The sequence below is a fragment of the Urocitellus parryii genome, chromosome 2, assembly GCF_045843805.1.
Source record: "Urocitellus parryii isolate mUroPar1 chromosome 2, mUroPar1.hap1, whole genome shotgun sequence".
Lineage (NCBI taxonomy): Eukaryota > Metazoa > Chordata > Mammalia > Rodentia > Sciuridae > Urocitellus > Urocitellus parryii.
In genome coordinates, this window is record NC_135532.1 from 111590770 (window position 1) to 111611602 (window position 20833).

At 36.3% G+C, this 20833-nt stretch overlaps 1 protein-coding gene across 5 annotated transcripts in view; it reads right to left on the reverse strand.

Moving 5' to 3' along the window:
* The window catches only part of Hltf (helicase like transcription factor), a 51001-nt gene that overhangs the window by 15582 nt on the left and 14586 nt on the right, over positions 1-20833 (reverse strand). For 3 of the 5 annotated variants that reach the window (XM_026406609.2, XM_026406607.2, XM_026406606.2), the window contains exons 8-18: positions 20687-20782; positions 16542-16626; positions 15166-15259; positions 13607-13686; positions 13472-13516; positions 12354-12443; positions 11036-11133; positions 6965-7108; positions 5721-5859; positions 2784-2919; positions 1120-1299 (exon numbers count right to left, since the gene is read on the reverse strand). In XM_026406609.2, the coding sequence (XP_026262394.1) occupies positions 1120-1299; positions 2784-2919; positions 5721-5859; positions 6965-7108; positions 11036-11133; positions 12354-12443; positions 13472-13516; positions 13607-13686; positions 15166-15259; positions 16542-16626; positions 20687-20782 (1187 nt within the window). The remainder of the gene's footprint in view (positions 1-1119; positions 1300-2783; positions 2920-5720; positions 5860-6964; positions 7109-11035; positions 11134-12353; positions 12444-13471; positions 13517-13606; positions 13687-15165; positions 15260-16541; positions 16627-20686; positions 20783-20833) is intronic. The other 2 variants (XM_026406610.2, XM_026406608.2) reach the window with 1 other exon arrangement.

Genomic DNA, 20833 nt, shown 5'->3' on the forward strand with positions numbered 1-20833 from the left:
GATAGCTGCAGTCAGCAGACCTTCCTCAGCCCGACCCCACCTTCCTCTGGAGATGGCCAGCCTCACAGGCCACTGCCTGACTCTGGATGCTATTTGCTCCCACTGGGCTTCACTTCTTCTACACACCTGCTGTATTGTCCTCTGGAGGATTCTCCTCTGTAGTACACATACATTCTCTTCCCCTTAGAAGCAGTTACCCATCCCAGCAGCTCAGGAGGCAGAGGCAGGAAGATCACAAGTTCAAAGCAAAAAGCAAGGTGCTAAGCAACTCAGTGAGACCCTGTCTCTCAATAAAATACAAAACAGGGCTGGGGATGTGGCTCAGTAGCCAGTGGCACTGAGTTCAATCCCCAGTACCACCCTCCCTGCCAAAAAAAGCAGTTACCCAAACCCATTAAAAGCTGAACTAACAATCAAGTACCAACCCTACATACCAGTCTCATTTTTTTCTTCCTTTTAAAGATAACCTTAGTGGAATCCAGTTCATCTCTGCAGTCTCCATTTCTTTGTAATCTACTTCCTCACCTGAAAGTTTACCCTGGTAACTCCTGATCACAAGATTAATGGCCCTTTCTGAGTTCTCTACACCATGTGACACCACTGATCACTCCCTCTTTCTTGTACTATAACTTTCTTTTCTTTCTTCATACTTTTATCTTTAACGAATCTACAGTAACTTTTTAAAATCTTAATTCATTTAAATGTGCACATCCTCCTTATAGTTTTGGTCCTTAATAAGTTTAACTATCTCTCTCTCTAGTCATGCATCCATCCTCTTCCAAATGGTTTTTATGAACTCCCATGACACAGTCAAAAATAGAAGCAAGCAAGGTCTTCTGACAAGCAATTCAAAACTTATGATTTTATGTAGACTAAATTTTTTTCCAGCCTAAAGGAATTACTTACCTGGTAAAATACACTATTATGTCATTCACTTCAACTATAATTTTTAAACAAAAAAAAAATCCTATAGACTACAGAAGAAAATTATCTTTCAATAAATTTGCAACTTTACTGCTAACATATATTAAAATAACAACAACAACAACAAAAACGAAACGTGATTCAGTTAGTGGGAAACAAAGAAAGAAAAGTTTGAACACAGCTCTCTCTCCATACCTTCCAATAGTAGCTTTGCCTTCATTTTTCACAGATTGATAAATCTTTCTCTCTTCATCTGAAAGTGTAATGTGCTGAATAAATACTTTACGTTCTGGTAACTCCAAAACAGGCTTTCCTTTAATTTTGCTTGTCTTTGTTCTTCTAAGTGTGATATTTTTAATTAGGGACTGTAAACGTCTAGTCAAAATAAAAAAAATAATAATAATTAAAAAAACAACTTTTTTATTTCTACATAGCAAGAAAAAAAAATTTAACTTATTACTATTTTATAACCTTAGTAAAATTTTTTTAATCCTTATTTGAGGTCTTATCCAATCTGATAATCACAGAACTATTCTACAAGCAGAAAATTATTACAACAAATGCACTGAAATTTTCTCAACTAAATACCAATCAGTTTAATCTTCTTAAATCCTGTCTTTTCTTAAGCTCTTCTCTCCATTTTTTTTGTTCCAGTCATTAATTCTCAATTGTCTCGTCAACTACATCATCAACAGTCAAGACTCAGATTCTTATGCTATAATCACAAGGTGCTTCATTTAATGTTGCAAGAATACAAATATGGGTAAGAGCCAACCTTCTGTGAGCCAAAATAAACATTTTTACTTAATAAGTTAAAAAAATCCTGTGTTCTATAATATGAAAATCAACAGTGTTATATGAAAATCTAAAGTGATTTTAATAAATAACAAGTGTCCCCAAAATAAAAACATGATGTGAAAATTCAGGGGAGAAACACCTTCTTAGTTCCACAATCTTTACAGCTCTCTCTCAGCATCAGAATTAAAGGAGGCACACCACCTCTTTAAGAACTGATGTACACTTCCCCAACAGTGAAATACAAAAACAATTCCTTAACCCGAATTTAAATAGCTGGTTCAAGTGGTCAGTTCTGCCAACTACGTTAATGGCTTCTGAATCTTTTTCACTCTAACTCATAGTAAGAAACACATTTTACTGCACCTGGAAAACATACACAAACAAATATATTTCTCAAAGCAATATTTACCATGCATGATACACTTTGAACTTTTATTTTCTCTTCTACTGTTTCATTTTCTTTCCAATGCTGACTACAACCTTTATAACAATTTTGTAACCCACTAATGGTCCCAAATCCTCAGTTTAAAAATCACTGCTCTAAGATAAAAAACTTGAAGCACATTATCCTAGCAAATGGCAAATGGCTGCCACCAAGTTGAGTTTTCATTTATGTGTTCAACTTTTATCTGTGTCCACCAGAAACAACTATGGGAAACGTCCTTTCATAAAAAAACTTGTTGAGGTCACTGAATCACATCATCAACAATCATGTACAAGACTATATGAATTATGACAATTTAATGCTTATAGAATCCTGAAGGATACTATTTTTCCTATCACTGTTGAATCTGTTAGTGGGGGCTCCAGTGGCTAAAAGCAACACCCATAGCACAAATCCCTGCCTTTCCATTCAGTTTGGCTAAAACAGAAAAAAAGCAATTATTGGTGATTAGAAATCTTTTGTCTCCTCAAATAAAAGTCACTATGTTCTAAGAGTCAAAGGGATACAATGTATACACTTTTTAGAAAGGGAAGTCAAGAGTCAAATAAAAAGAATAATGGAAGTGGTTCCACTGTCTGTCACTAACACACACATCAGCTGTTATGAAGTGACTTACCTAAGTCCTCCTTCATCTCCCATAGTGACGGGACGCTGTATTGTTCTATGCCACCATTCTCTATCAATAAATGGTTTAAGTTTTAAAAAGGACAGAAGAGACCATAAGTCCTTCAAAGAATTCTGGATAGGAGTTCCTAAAAATAAACGGAAACTGTTATAACTCCTCCTTTTTCTTTTTTGATAGTTCTAGAATCAAACCTGGGACTTCACACGTGCCAGGCAACCACTCTTACCCCTGGATCATACCCCAGTCCCTATTGATGCTTAAGAACATCTGTCCTGCACAACCAGATGAAACAGATGAAAACAGACACTCTGGATGAGGCACACCACTAACAGCTGTGCCTGCAGTCCTTTGTTACACATGTACACATCTCAAAATATAATTTTACTCTAATTTTTAGCTGTCACTCGTCAACATAAGGGGAACAGAAAAATCCAGTAAACTCCACTTTTTCTTCATTGCATACCTAGCTTATTTGGTTTTAAAATAAGTAGCACCAGCAAGAAAAATAAGCAACTAATATAAATTTATATTCCCTTTCTCATCTTCCAGTAAAGGTATCATGAATAGCAAACAGGCTCTAAGATGGATAATAGGAAAGTCAAGATTCTGATTATAGGATTGGAGTGTCTATTCTTCCCTGAGGTTCAAGAATAAGCAGGTTCCATAAATAAACTATGACCCCAAGGGTGTTATAAAATGAGCAATTATGAAGAACAAGTCAAAACACTTGATTAAATTGTTTCTATCATTAATTTTAGAATAGACTTTTTAGTCAATTACAATGTTATATCACCAACTTAATAGTTAAAAAGTTTTTTTTCTTTCTTTCTTTTGCAGTATGGAGGATCAAACCTAAGGCCTTCTATTTTAGATGAGCATTCTACCACTTACATCACAGTCCCCAAAATTATTATTATTTTTTAATTTAACACAAGATTCCCACTTTTACCACTTTCACATAGGTGCTAGCTGGAGTAACAAGTGCATCCAAATTGGAAAAGGAGTTAAAAGTGTCACTGTTAACAGAGAATATGGTTTTATATGTTTAAAAAAAACCACCAAAAAACAAAAACTCCTCTGGCTCAAAAAACAAAACAAATTTGGCAAAGTTGCAGGATACAAAATCAGTAGTAGCATTTCAATATGGCAATAGCAAATTACATGGAAAAAAAATGAAGAAACCCCATTTACAATAGCTATAACCAACCAAGCAACCTAGGAATAAATATAACCAAAGAGGCAAAAGATGTCTACAAGGAGATCTAGGAAACAGTGATAAAATTGAAGAGAACGCAAAAATATAGTGAAAAACACCGTCACAGATTGGAAAAATCAATACTGAGAAAATGTCTATAGCACCCACAGCGATTTACAGATTCAGTGCAATCTGTATCGATATATCAAAGACATTCTTCAGAATTAGAAAAGGAAAAAAAAATTGTAAAATTCACATGGAATCTCCGCCAGGCACAGTGGCACACGCCTGTAATCCCAGCAGCTCAGGACGCTGAGGCAGGAGGACCGCAAGTTCAAAGCCAGCCTCAGTAATGGGGAGGTACTAAGCAACTCAGTGAGACCCTGTCTCTAAATAAAACACAAAATAGGGGTGGGAATGTGGCTCAGTGGTTCAATCCTCAATTCCAAAAAAGAAAAAAAATTCACAAGGAATCTCAAACTCTGGAACAGCCAAAGCAATCTTGAGTAAAAAGAATAGAGCAGAAGCACTATATTACCCGACTTCAACCATCAACTGAAAGTCTGTGAGAATCAAAATAGCATCACACTGGCATAAAAACAGATACACAGGCCAATGGAACAGAACAGAGAGTGTGGAAATAAACCTACAAATCTATCCACATAATTATCAACAAAGGTGCTAAGACCAGGTACAAGAAAAGGACCTTTTCAATAAATAATGCAGAGAAATTTGGATATCTCTATGCAGAAGAATGAAACTAGACCAGACCCTTATATCCCATCAGTTTCAAAACTCAACTTGAAATGGATTAAAGACTACAGGCAAGACCCAAAACTACTAGAAGAAAACAGGTAAAATGTTTTAGAACACTGGAATGAGCAAATATTCTTCTTTCTTTTTTTGATAAGATCCCAAAAGATCCCCAAAATGCAGGAAACAATTAAAAATAGACAAATGGAATTACATGAAGGTAAAAAGCTTCACACAACAAAGGAAACAATTGTCAGTGAAGAGGCGACCTATAGAATGGAAAAATTATCTGCCAACTATGTATGTGACGGGGGTTGCCGTCCAGAATATATAAGGAACTCTGGAAATTAATAGCAAAAGAAAAAAATTGTTTTTAAATGATCAATACATCTAAGTAGACATTTCCCAACAGAAGATACAGAAATAGCCAACAGGTATATGAAAATGATGCTCAACATCATTACTCATAAAAGAAATGCAAGTCAAATCCACAATGAGACACTGCCTCACTCCATTCAGAATGACTTATCGAAAGACAAAAGACAATTCTTGGCAAAGACATGAGGAAAAGAGAGCCTTGTGCACTGTTAGTGGAAATGCAAATTAATACAGTCATCATGGAACATGGAAAGCAGCATGGAATACAAAGTCATCTCACAGAAGTGTGACCAGAGGCTGATGAGAGGAGCAGGGAGGGAGTAGGAAAAGCTTCGTCAGTGGGTACTAAGGTACAGCTAGAAGAAGTAGGTGGCTACAGACAACATCAACACACTTCAAAGAGCCAAAAGAAAGGACTTTGTTTTCACCCAAAGAAAGATAAACAATTAAGGAGATAGTTAGGCTTACCCTGAATAATGACACAACGTGTACATATCTTGAAAAGCCACATGATACCCCATAAATATTTTAATACTTATAGGTCAATTTTAAAAACAAATCAAAACGGTGTAAGATAAAAATAAGTCTGATGTCATAATTACCTGTCAATACCCATCTCCTTTCTGCTTCTAAATCGAGTGCAGCTTTTGTCTGCTGAGCATTTGGATTTCGAATGGCATGGCCTTCATCCAGGATCACTCTTAGCCATCTTATGCTATGTAATGGACTGTCCCCTTTAGTCTGAAAGAAATGTGTCATGACAGTTGAAAAACACAGGAACAGGACATAGTACTTCATATAATTTGCTTAATAATATTTGCTCTTTTTCTTTAACATCAACAATAATGATAACTATTAATTATTATTACATTGCTTTTAATTCAAGAACTATGCCCGTTAAAGTACTGAACACTCACAAGCTGAGCATTATCAGAGGTAAGAACACTGAAGCCCAAGGTGCCAAGTTTGCTGTCCAAAGAACCACCATTAGGAAGCAGAAGAACCTGCCTTCAAACCCAAGTCTAGTCTAGCTCGCTAAAGAATCAAACTGTAGGATACCCTGAACTACTCTGCATCAGATTTACAATGATGATAAACAATTGCCAGTTATAAGAATTCTTTCAATGTAACAACCTTGATTTCTTTTATATAAAGGTAACATTCTTACCCAAAGTCTGAAATTATTTTCCTCCATTTTTTTTAGTATTACTTATTGGTGCATAATAATTATACATAACAGTGGAATTCATTGTTACATATTTGCACTTGTGCACAATTTAATAATATAATTTGGTCGATTTTACTCCCCAGTACCTCTCCTCTCCTCTTCCCATCTCCTTCCTCTATTCTACTGGTCTCTCTTCTATTTTCATGAGAAGACTGAAATTGTGACTAAAAGGTATTTTAAAAAATGTTTTAACTGAAGAATTTGAATTATATATGTTTAAAAAAAAAACTAGATTCCTAAAAGAACCGGGAAACTTATTATCTGCAGCTGCAGAAAAGCTATTTTTTAAACCAAAATATTAATCAAATCATTACAACAGAAAACAATTTTCCAGAATAAAAAAATTTTCATTTATAAACTGCTACATATACTTGTTACAAATCCAAAGTTAAATTTTAACTAAAAACATTCTAAATGGAAAACATTTCTAAATTAGTATCTAAACAAAATACAATCTTTCCTTTTTTAACCAAGTTTTTTAAAAATCCTACTATTCTCTACATAGTAGGTATTAGAATAAAAGAGTACACAGTTTGAATTTTAGAACACTTCAGAAACCTGAAGAATGATAACAGTCCTTAAAGTCAACCTTAAATCTCTAAATATCAGCACACTTACTCCATAGTCATGAGTTAAAATGTTGTAGGTAGTCAAAACAATATCCTGTTTTGAAAGCAAGGCTGGGTCTCTAATACGATCAGGACCATAATAAACATAAAAATTCAAGTGCACCTCTGATTTTATATGTTGCCCAAACTGGTCCTAGAAGAAAATTAGAAATATTTTTAATAATGTATTATGTACATAAGAAATACAGTCTTGGAATAGTATCACAAATCAAGCTACCACAAGTGCACAAAATAAATTTTTTTTGTAATCTAAACTAACAAGATAATGATAACTATTAATTATTATTACATTGACAGAAAAACTGACACATACAGTAATCCTGGACCTACCAATATAATAAAAAGCTATTCCATTTTAAAGAGAAAAAAGTTATCAAGCTTCTTTCAAACAGAAATTAGCATTTTGAAAATTTAATATTTTAATAAAAATGTTTTTCTATGAATTAGAAGACTCTTAATATCAAGATTAAACATAATAAACCAGCAACTAATATTTCCAAAGATGTAGGGCAAGATTCAAGCACAGTACCCATTCTTTCCTTCACTTTACTAGGCCTGCTATTTGCCAAATATCAACCATAACAATGGTGCAGCTGAAAAGGGGAAAAATAACAAACTGTCCCTGTCTTGTTTTTTTGTTTTGTTTTTATAAATCATGAAAACAATTGACCTGGAAGATTTTGAGGGAAAAAAAAAATTTAGGATTAGGATGTACAACAAAAATAGAAGATGGTCAGGGACAGCGCCTATCACTCACTATTCAGAGTGCGCTCATGCTTTTATTAGGAGGAAGGGCATACTGCAGCAAATAAAAAGTAATGCGAATGTGTCAGACTCTTGGTGATTATTAAAGCTTTCTGAGTAAATGCAGATCTCATTAAAATGCCTCATAATTTTTAAAAAAATACCACGCTTTAAAGGAAAGAAGAAAAACTTAACAGGAACTTAACAGGACCCAGAACAAAGGCAAAGAAACAGTGGTTAGAAAGTTAGGTAGTAAGACATTCTTGAGAGCCAAAGAATATCAAACTTCAATGATGACTTTTAATTTGTAAATTATGTTCATCCTATTTATAAAAAGGTTTGGAGATGGGTTACAAAATAAGACAAAGAAAGGCAGAAGAACAAAAACAAGCTCAGGGTCTCCACAAGGAGGTCAAAGAAGCTCTCCCAAAACTTTCCAGAAAAGGTGGGAGTAAACCCCAGACAACTGTGGGCTGAAGAGAGCTGCAATATGAAATAGAACCTGTTTCCCAGTAAACAGGAAATGTGAAATGATAAAGGTAAAAATATAGAGAATTTTCAAGAAATTTGGTGGCGAAGAAATCTAGTACTGAGAAAAAATTCTATATAAGCAACCTGAGTCAGAGGGTGGCAATAAAATAGCACAGTGTATTTCTGAAAGAATTAGATTGAGAATAGAAGAAAATCAACTTTCCTGAAGAAAAAACTACCATTACTCTGTTTCTGGATACTCTGCTGGGTTCCATATGAATACAGAAAATGACAAGTGTTATGGTTTAGATATGAGGTATCTCCCAAAAGTTCCTGCTAATGCAGGAATACTCAGAGGTAATCAACCTGTCTTAGTTTAAATGGATGGGTCGTAACCATAGGCAGGTGGGGCATGGCTGGAGGGGCTGGTCACACAGGGGGTGTACCCTGAAAGGGTGCACCTTCCCTATGGTCCCTTCACCCTATCCCTTTGCTTCCTGCCTACCATGAGCTGACAGCTTTCCTCTGTTGGGACCTTCCCAGTGATGTGCTGTCTCACATCAAGTCCAGAGCAATGGACTCAGCCATCTACAGACTAAGATCTCTAAAAACACGAGCCCCAAATAAACATTCTCTTGTCTAAGTTGTCCTTGTCAGGTGGTCACAGAAAAGAAAAAGGTACTAAAACATTAAACAACATGTCTAAATATCCAGAATTAATATGTGATAGAAGATGGACTGTCCCTAGGCCTTAATCCTTTAAGTGGATTATTTTCCTTATTTGGGGTGGGGGGAAAGGAAGATCAGTTTCCATGTTCTTTAGAACATTATGTCACTCACTTGGGAGACAGCAAGCAGCTTGATGAGAGACTGAAAAATTCTAACTCTTTACCTTGAACCCCTATATGCCCAACCATCCCTCATTCCTTTCAATTTTCACATAATCTCAGTAGGAAAGACTTGGGAAGTTTCATTTACTATGTTTATATTACTCAAACTTTGGTTTCCAAATATAAAATTATAAAGAAATACTGATGCTGTGAGTGGTGCACGCCTGCAATCCTAGCAGCTCAGGAGGCTGAGGCAGGGGGATCACAAGTTCAAGGCCAGCCTCAGAAACATAGAGGCAGTAAGCAACTCAGGGAGACACTGTCTGTAAATAAAATACAAAATAGGGCTGGGGATGTGGCTCCGCAGTTGAGTGCCCCTGAGTTCAATCCCCAGTGCCTCCTGTCAAAATAAATAATTAAAAAAATAAAAAGAAATACTGATAACCCAGTTTTAAAATACATCCCTATATACATGCCTTTAAGGAATCATAATTATATTGTTTATGCTTCCATTAATACTGCTATGCCTCACCCTACAACAGCCATTCAAATGTGCGTGCACTGCCCTTCCCAGGAGAAATCACACATCAAAACAAAGTTTTATTAGAGCAAAAAAGAGGAATAGATCACTAAAACTATCTAGTCCTAAGAGGAAAAATGGATGCACTGAGATAAGAGGTATTTCCTTTTTTAAAAAACAAATAAGCCAAAAACTTAAACAGAAAAGCCCTGCCACAGCAAGCAAGCCCATAAAGTGAAGGAGAAATCCATTCAGTCAAAACTATCTAGTCCTAAGAGGAAAAATGGATGCACTGAGATAAGAGGTATTTCTTTTTTTTTTAAAAAAACAAATAAGCCAAAACTTAAACAGAAAAGCCCTGCCACAGCAGGCAAGCCCATAAAGTGAAGGAGAAATCCTTTCAGTTAACACCAGGCCAAGAAGAAAAAGCCAAGAACAGACACTAGACGATCACTATCTTTCCCAATGCAATTCCGACCACTGGTGGTAAAAGCCCGATGACAACAATGAAGAGTAAGTGAAAGCCCCCGGCAGGACGAACCTGCAGCATGGCAGTGAAGGTGAGCAGAGGAGCACCAGCAGAGGTGAGGTCTGACAAGAGGACAGTGGAGTAGGATGAAGCAGCCCTAGTGTGCCGCACGGACACCAGTGGGAAGAGAGCAGATTATCAACAGAGGGGGAAGAGGAGAAAAGGCAAAGGCAGAAAAGACAGAAAACAATGTACACACTGAAGTACTGGTCTTAAAAAGAGGTGAAAGACCTCCTTCTCTCAGATAAAAGGAGCAAAGACAGAGAACTGATAACCTCAGAGGCAGCAAGAATGCAGGTTCATATATAGGGGACGCCCACAGTGCTTTCAAAAGACTCAGTTTTTCATTACAATGTGAAGTCTTAAGCGCAAATTGGACAGGAAGCAAGCAGCACTTCCCATGTTATGTTTTGGAAAAGAAAAGCAATCTGTCGGGTGGGCAGGTGGGGGGACAAACTCCTCTGGTGAGTAACCTTGAAAGCACAGGCTCAGGAGTCCTAGTATCGGACACAGTACCCAAGTTCCACCATGTGTTTCTCGGGTGATATTACTCAAGCTACTTAACCTCTATGTTTCAATTTGGTCAGCTGATAAGTGAAAAATCTATAAAAAGAGCTTAAGAACAATCAAAGCAGAAAGCACCTGTGTTATAAAAATAAGTAACTATGCATGCAATTATCAGAAAAAGAAGTTTTGATAGTCAGTTGGTAAACATGGTGGAATATTAAATTATGTATCCTTTCTATTCAGGGAACAAAAGTGGCAAAGGCAAAAATATAACCAAATCTCATATTAGCAACTGAAGTTCTTTAGCATAAATCTTCAAAGAAAAATTACTTCAACTCAGCAAACATAATCCCAACTCACCTAACACAAAATGATGAAAAAACATATTTCTAACAGAATACATTTTATAAGACAAATATAAATTACACCACATTTTAAATGAAGACTTCAAAGACTTACAATCCAGTTGCTCAACACAGAAAGTGGGCAGATAATCAGTGTTGTTCTTGGTCTCTCTTCAACATCAGTTTTCTTTGAACCCTCCACTGAAGACGCTCCTGAGGACAAATCATTGACAAAGCCTTTGACTACTTTTATTTTATTTTGGGGGTGAAGGGGACATACATGTCAATAAGGAGGTGGCAATCATCTGCCTCATGAGAAGAGAAATTGAGTAGAATTAAAATGAAGTGGATGAACTTGTGTCTGTAGCCATGAAGGAACAGAGACTAAATTTTACCTTGTCACTTTAAAAACCTAAAACCCCAGAGAATGTTTATCAGAAGAGCCAGCGGGATGTGCCTGGAAGGATACAGTGGCAGCAGTCTGTGACACTGCTGGGTGTGCACAGCCTACAGTGCTATTTGCAATGGTTCTACACGGTTTCTTAAACCTGCAGTATTTGTACTCCAAGCTGGCCCCAAGTGATCTTTACTTTGCTACAACAACTTGTGCATCCATCCCCCCATTACAAAGGGCAGCCCTCTGTCACCCACAGGATATCGTCAAAATGACTCAGGTGACACATACTCCAGTGAAGGAAGCGGGCCACAGACTAAGTATGTAACATCAGGCAATGACAATGTGAAGAAAAAATTAAATGTGATGTGAGGACAGAAACTGTGGGCTGGAGGAGGTCTGAGAGGGAGGGTTATAGAGGGTGCTGCTTTTTGGGTGACAATCTCTTAGAAACCTAAGTGAAGCAAGACAGCAAGCTGAGCACATATTCAGGGACACTGGGCTGGACACTGAAGTCCTAATAGCAGTTGATGAAAGCACAGAGATAAGACGCATTTGCTGAAATGCCAATGTATCAAACAGATGAGACCAAGGGGCAGAGACACACACTGCCCCAGATCTCTGCATCCTTAGCTCAATCTCTTTCCATCTCAAATACTTACTCTTAAGCAATGTTTTCAAATGAGCTACAAAATACAAAATTATAATAAAGATCACTAATATTCTTCAATAAAAAGCAAATTTTAATCATAACAAAAACTAAATGTTTATTATAATTCAACTGAAATCAAATTAAGTAATCACACTTTAAAGCAATTATAAAATTACTCTTTTGTGTCTTCACTAGAGAACTCCCTGTGCTTATTTATGCCTTTGTAAAACAAGCACAGTAGGAAAAAGAACTGAGGGAAATGACATCAGGATGTGGCTCTTCCCTTTGCTCTATTTTCTAAACTTCTTTAATATGGTTTAATAACTTTTGTCATTTAATTTTTCATTGAAAAACAGAAAAAAATGGAAAACTAGCAGATTCACTGACCCCTTTTCAAGGTTTTCTTCTTTGTTGCAGAGCTAGGTGAAGTCAGTGCACATGAAAAGGCTGCATCTTCTTTGACCTTGGAAGATCCTGCTGATGTAAAACCACAGCCAATCAGATACTTTACAGTGACACCTTTCCTGGGCTTTATGAGAGGAAAGAGATCCCATTTTTACAGCATGTTACGAGCATATATTATTGAATAAAAAAACTATCTGGTAACAAAAATTGTCACCTCTGACAATAACTGTGTCTCTCTAGCTCACAGAAGGGATGCAACCACTCATGGTAAGACTACTGCTTCAAAGAACGGTGAGAGGAGGAACAGGCCTACACTCTGGGGTGGAAAAAAGTTTTTCAAGGAAACAGATGTTTGACTCCTAATAACAAGGCCACCAAATTTCCAGATCAGTTCAATGATGATCAGTTTATTTCCAAATGCAATATAATTTCTTAATTCAGTAGGAAAACAATATGATCTGAATTAAAGAAGAATAAACAATGTTTTGGAGATGCCAGGCATAGTGGCATCGTATGCAATATGAGCATCTTAGGAGGCTGAGGCAAGAGGATCCGAAGTTGGAGGAGACCAGTCTCAGGAACTTACCAAGACCCTGTCTCAAAATAAAAAATAAAAATGACTGAAAAAGTAGCTCAGTGATAGAGCAACTCTGGGGTTCAACTGTCCCCCATGTTGGGGTTGCGCACACACAGGGTTGGGATGTTTTAAGGATAGAGGAAAGAAATAAAGCTATTTATTTTTATTTTTACATCCTTTAAAGAAGGGAATATTAACAAAAAGGTACTCCCAACTTAGTGAATTACTATTTATACATAAAAATATAATATCTTATTGAAGTTATTTTTTTAGTAGAAAATTATTTTAAGTTGATCTAAGTATGACCCCTTAGATTTTAATTTGAAACTACTTATTGAATTTTCCTTATTTAATTCATTTAATACATATGAAGTTCAGTGAAGAGTTCAAATGTAAATAGAAGCAAAGCTGAAGACATATTACTCAAAATTCCCAATCTTGGGAAACACAAACCAGTAGGGTTTTACTTTAATAATCATTAAGTGTGGACTATTAGTACTAAGAAGGTACAGGACACACATACCTTTTGCCCGGCTTTTAGTCTCTGACTGTATATTTTTCAGTTTGCCTAAAACAAAACCAAAATAAACATTAAAACGGGCATGCAAGGCTAAAATACAGACACATTACCCAACCCAATCCCCTGCACATTAATTACCTTTCGTTTTCTGTAGCAATTCACTTGCTTCAATTTCCTCTGAATCACTGCTTTCAACGTACTGGACAGTAATTTTTCTTCTAAAATTTAGTATACACAAATAAAATCAATCCAAAATAGGATATGACACTCTTTTAGTAAATGGAATTCAAATGCTTTTTCATCTCACTGATTATTTTTTTTAAATATTTTCAAGAGAAAGATTTTATTTGACTTATAAAAGTCAAATCTGTCAAAAGCATCTGTTTTCATAACCAGATGTACTTATTTATAAAATACATATCATTAATATTAAATTTAAAAAAATAAGTCAAAAAATAATCATTCTAATAATGAATTCAATATTTTATAGTTCAAATAACACCTTTATGTAAAACTAAAAAAAGAAAAGGTCCTTATCAATATAAAGAAATAAGCAACCAAAGGTCCTTATCAATATAAAGAAATAAGCAACCAAAGGCAAAATGATTCATCATAATGGAAAATTTCCTAAATTTCATGTAGAAACATATAACTGATTAAGTGGCTAGGAACAACGGACCCTGCAGTGAGTGAGACCACCCAGACTCAAATCCTCATTCTGCCACTAGTTTGCTGAGACTTTAAGCAAGTCATCTTGTATGTTCCTACGTCACAGTTTTCTCACTTAGTGAGTGGGGGTAATGTGATCCTCCTGGTAGGATCAGAGGTGCCTGCTGCACAGGAGGCACACCCACACCAGCCACAGGGAGTGTGCCACATGCTGCTAAACTCAGCACTGCATTCTACTGCCTTTTACCCGGTACAGTCACTACCAGTACCATGTTAGCTAGGTTCACAGCTCAGATCCACGGACCTGAGATTCAGATAAGAGGAAAACTGACAAGTGCCGGTTCTGGGTTCAGTTCTGATGGGTACCACTGATAGAATCATCGCCCATGATGGTTAAGAGACTGCTGTTGGCAGGACTCAGGCACAGCATTACACCTACAGACACCACAGAAAATTGTGCCACAAAAGCCCAGTATGTGCACAGCCTTCAGAGAGTATAAATGAAGTTGTTAAAATTCAAGGTAGATCAGAGGGGTATGATGTATTTTACTAAAATTCTTCCCATATTGTAGCCTAAGTCAGTACGATACTCTCCATAACTACCTAAATGTCTTATTTCCATTATAGTGAACTTAAAAAAATTTGAAATGAGCAAAAGAATGGTTCTGTCAAGTCATCCAATACATAGTTCTTTAGTGTTCATTCCCTAAATGCATTAAAAAAAAAAAACTATTTTAAAGTCTAAACAAAAACAAAAAACTTAGGAGCTTGATCTTCATTACCAAGTGAAAGAAATAATAAAGTGGCAGAAAGATGAGTGATTATTAACTCACTTCTTCTATAGATCAATATTACTTTTCTTCAATTGTAAAAATGAGAACAGACTAACCAAGTCAGTGATTCTGGCAATGAGAAAGTATCTGAAATAACTATGTAATTGAGATAAAACGGTCATCTTCCTTTCATATATATAAGAAAAAGAGTTTAAATTAAAACAGCTCAATTTAATCAAACCACAAAAAGTTTACCTTTTGGGGCGAGAGCTAGACAATTCTGACATGGAACACTTTTTCTTCTCCTTGATATGTGAAATACTGGGTTCTTCACTACATCTAGATCTTTCTATTTCAAAGAAAAAGTCAAATATACAGATAATTATCCAATTGTCTTAAACCAGCAGTACCACCTCTTAAAATCTTGGTTTTACAATTACTGATCTTCTGTTTTCTCAACATCTTCACTTCTTTCAAATGCCCTGTTTTTTCCATGAAACAGCCAGTTGTAGTTACTCTACATTTTCCCAAGCTAGAACCTTCAATTTCTTGGGATGCAATCCTTTCCCAGGAGTCACCCAGCCAGTTCCCACACTGGATGAATTCTTCTGTACCATGGAGGCCCAGGCCACCAAAAGCTGTGGTAGGGGAGGGGTTCACAAAACAGAACAGAATCACACACAGCTGCTGTCAATCACTAACCAACTTTCCAGATCCCGGCTGTCACTTTGTTACTTATCAACTCCTTCCTCCACTTCCCACAGCCATTCTCCACAATGACCACACTATACCACATCCTCTGCCTAGATTTTAACTCCTTGTACACCTAGACCACCTCGTTCCCTTTACAAGGAAAAGCAGATGCCATCGCCTAAGTCCCAATTCTCCTGCCTTTTTTTAATGGCCTTCCTCTTCTACTTATTCCCACCTGACTACTTTATTTCTAATGTCAGCTCATCCAACTGTTCTCTCATGCCCATCTCCTTCCTCAAGCCTACTAAGCTTTTTCTTAGTTATATCCAAAAATCTTCCAGCCTACAGATTTCTTTCCTACCACCACAAAACAAAACCCCACCTGCAGCTTTGTTCGCTCTAAAAAAGATTTTCCTATTTAATTTTCCTATCCCCAATAGCACAGTTACTTCCAAATAGTCCTCTTACGATTCTTACCTAAAATACGTTCCGTCTTACTCTGCTTTAACCAACCTTCAGAAATTGACTTTGTGAAGTCATATCACTACTAAATCCATATATCTCTTTTCTTTTCTCATTGGACTTCAGAATGTGGCTCTAACCTATCTTTCTAGCTTAATCTGCTGTTATTCTTGCACAATGCATTATAAATAACATGAAAACACTGAGGTCCCAAAACAAAACATATTCTTTATTTTTTTCTTAAACTGTCCTTTCATGAGATTATTTTTTTTTCATCCAAAAATGTTCTTCCTAGCTTTTTGCCTATTGTATAATCACCAAATCACTTCTGTAATAAAACTTTTCCTGACAGCCAATTCCTGTGAGGTCTTTCAGAAAGAGATCCTAAATTTTTGTATATTAAAGAAGAAATTGCAATTTATTAGCTGGAAAAATGTAAATCAAATTATCAGGTCATAGCTGAAATTAACGCTTACCTTTGCCTCGCCCATCTGCCTTTTCAGTGGAACTGTTTCCTCCAAGTTTCTCAGACTCATCTTTAACATTACATTCCTTACATTCCTGGGTGAAAAGGCATATTTCTTTAATGGTACTAACAGTTTTGTTTATTTTGGGTACCCAGGACTGAACCCACTGAGCCACATCCCTAGCCCTTAACTTGTTATTTTATTTATTTGTTTGTTTAATTTTGAGACAGGGTCTTGCTAAGTTGCTTAGAACTTTGCTAAGTTTCTGAGGCTGGTCTCGATCCTCCTGCCTTAGCCTCTGAGTCACTGGGGTTACAGGAGTGTGTCACTGCATTAGGTCTATTATCAGTTTTAAACAAATTTAAAGATCCTGTCTTGTACTGCTTTACTTTCTTAAACTGTCTTTCATTACTTTTTCTCTTGAAATCTGGAGCAGACAGATGCAGCAGTGCAGGTCCAAGAGAGCCCTCCACTTTACTCTATCAGAGATTTCCAGCCATCCATGATTCTCTCATTTTCTCTTCAGGTGTATCCTCTCTTGTTTCAAAATGCATCAATGTATACATGAATTTAAAATAATCCTATAAAAGTAGAATTTTGAACACTTCATAAAATCTTATTAAAGTTTTACTACAAATGTGGTTGGAATGAGGCACGGTGGTGCATGCCTGAAATCCCAGTGGCCTAGGAGGCTGAGGCAGGAGGATCACAAGTTCAAACCCTGGTTTGAACTGAGGTTCACAAGCCTCAGCAAAAGGGAGACACTAAGCAACTCAGTGAGACCCTGACTCTAAATAAAACACAGAAGAGGAATGGGGATGTGGCTCAGTGGTCAACTGCCCCCCGAGTTCAATCCTCAGTACCAAAAAAAAAAAAAAAAAATGTGGTTGGAGCTGGGGTATAGCTTAGCAGAGCACTTGCCTAGGACATGAGACCCTGGGTTTAAAACATTGGGGTGGGGATGGGAGGTAGGTTGAGAAGAACCATCCCCTTCTAATAGTACCAATCTAAACCATTTTTAGAGCTACAGTAACTGTAAGAGTTAATAGTTAACTTTTCTTTTACTCTCCCTTCCTCCATCCCTCCCTCATTCAATTTATTTTTTATAGTACTAGGGATTAAACCCCAGGCCTTCCTTGCACATGCTATGCAAGCAGGAAAGCACTCTACCGCTGAGCCAAAACCCCAGCCCTTTCCATTTTATTTTGAGACAGGGTCTCACTAAATTGCCCAAGCTGGCCTTAAATGTGTGATCTTCCTGCCTCAGCCTCCGAAGTAGCTGGGATTATAGGTATATGCCACTATGCCCGGTTTGGATGGTTATTTTTAATGCATTAGCTCCAAGAAAATGTCAAAATGCTTTTTGTCAATTTTTCAATCAGGTCTTCAATCACTAGACAAGTGCAACCATTGAATTAAAAGTATACAAAATTGGTGCTGGGGATGTGGCTCAAGCAGTAACACGCTCGCCTGGCATGCGTGGGGCACTGGGTTCAATACTCAGCACCACAGAAAATAAAATAAAGTTGTTTGTGTCCACCAAAAACTGAAAAATAAATATTAAAAATTCTCTCTTTAAAAAAAAAGTATACAAAATTATTACCCCAAAATTTATATACACGTAAAGGATGTCATTTACATTATTCATTATATTAAGTGATTCTGCACAACAAGCACAATCTTCAGAGTTCAAAGATATATGAATGGTCAACAAATATATGAAAAAATTTTCAACATCTCTATCAGAGAAATGCAAAGTCTACACTGAAATTTCACCTCATTCCAATCAGAATGGCAATTATCAAGAATACAAATAATAGACATTGGCAAGGATGTGGGGAAAGGGTATACTCATACATTGTTGGTGGGATTGTAAATTAGTACAACCACTCTGGAAAGCAATATGGAGGTTCCTCAAAATCCACTGTTATATTCTTAAGGGCAACTGGTAACATATACCAAGAGCCTAAGTGTAAATAATCTTTGATCTCATTAGTAATTTCTAATAATATAACACCTTTCCTCTCTGAAAAAAGTAGGATTGGGACTATCATTTGACCCAGTTATCCCACTCTTTGGTATGTAACCAAAGGAGTTCAAATCAGCATGCTATAGTGACTCGTAGCCACATCAATGTTTATAGTAGCACAATTCACAATAGCTAAGCTATGGAACCAACCTAGATGCCCTTCGACAGATGAATGGATAAATAAAACATGGTGTATATACACAATGGACTATTACTCAGACTTTCATGCTAAGTGAAATAAGCCAGTCCCAAAAAATAAGAGGCTGAATATTCTCTATATATAGATGCTAACCCTGAACAAGGTGGTACGGGAATAGAAGTTCAGTGGGTTAGAAATCACATTTTCAGTTTCTATTTCAAATAAGTATTTTTAAAATGAAGATCCTTCAACCACAGTACAACAACTTAAATGCACTGTTAATCTTAAGAAAAATAAGGGAAGTCTTTAGTGATAACTGATAATTTCTCAATTTATAATGCAGAATGAAGCTATAACTAGTCATATATGCTTCTACCAATTTTGTAACCCTAGAACTTTCACTTTAGTGACATAAATCATTGGACTATCCACAGTAAGGCACTGAACCTTAACTCCTAGCAGGTTTACCTCTCAATAAAAGCAAAAAGGAAGGCAATGTGACTAGGAGGGAACTGGCAGTACACAGCTGTGAGCAAGCCACAGGAGACTGAGTAGCAGCCTCTGAAAATTAAAACATGAGGAAAGGAACAGCTGGATTCAGAGACAGCTTCTTTGCACACATCTTTTGCCCTAGCCTACTTTCAGGTAAAAACAAAGAATAATGGTTTTTCTTTCTTGTAACACTTACTTTTCTCTTTTAACTAATTTTTAACTCTTTGTAATCACATTTATTTTTCCACTAATTTTTAAATGAACATAAATATATTTGTGTATATATTTTATAAACATACACACAGACAATAAGTATGAAGAAAAACCACCCATAGGACAAATTATTATCATTAACATTTTGGTACCCCCAGAGTACATAAGAACTTTTATGACATATTTAAGTATTAGGAAGTGGAGAATTGAACTCTACACACAGATCTGTACCTGGCGTTAGCATTCACAGATCCTGAGTTTAATCCCCCACTTAGCAAAACAACAAGAGCAAACAAACATGAAAGTAAGTATTCACAACTTGGAATATAGCTGCATAGCATTAAGTTTTATGGCTATATCATAATTTAACGGTTACCAATAAAGAGATATTCAAATTGTCTACTTTTTAAAAAAATATATTTTTTAAGATGTTGATGGACCTTTATTTTATTTTATTCATTTATTAATATGCAGGGCTGAGAACTGAACCCAGTGCCTCACACATGCTAGGCAAGTGCTCCACCACTGAGCCACAACTCCAGCCCCCTCAAATTGTCTATTGTTAAAATAACATTGAAGAAATAATTTGTACTACTATCTTTGGAAAAAATGGGTTGTTGAGAACTTCCTTAAGTAGATTATTAAAAATTACTGATGAGGTCAAAGATTATGAAGACTTAGGCCAACTGCCCACAAGAATGTAACCCTTTCACTTATACCACAAGACACCCTTAATCATACTACCAAAGGCATCATCAATCTTCGCAATTTTTAAAAAATATTTTTTTATTTGTAGATGGACACGATACCTTTGTTTTATTTATTTTTATGTGGTGCTGAGGGTTGAACCCAGTGCCTCACATGTGCTAAGCAAGTGCTCTACCACTGAGCTACAACTCCAGCTCTTGGCAATTACTTTTTTTTTTAATATTTATTTATTTATGTATCTTTAGTTTTAGGTAGATACATTAGTTTGTTTTTAAGTGGTGCCGAGGATCGAACCCAGTGCCTCATGCATGCTAGGCGAGCACTCTACCATTGAGCATTGAGTCACCATCCCAGCTCCATAATTTTTTTTTTTTTTTTTAGTTTTCAGTGGACACAACATCTTTATTTTATTTTTATGTGGTGCCAAGGATCGAACCCAGCACCCCGCATATGCCAGGCAAGCGCACTACTGCTTGAGCCACATCCCCAGCCCAGGCAATTACTTTTTAATGAAATTTATAAGTTTCACAGTCAACCAAAGACTTCACAGAAAAACACTCACTAATACTTTACCTTCTTCAGTTGATTCTTTTTAATTCTCTCTACAGGAAGAGGTTTACCATCGTGGAAGTTGGTAAGAATTACTGCAATGGCTGTAAGAGTTTTACCCTTGCAAATGTTTAAAGAAAAAAAAATGGTCAGATTATGAAATCCAGTTGA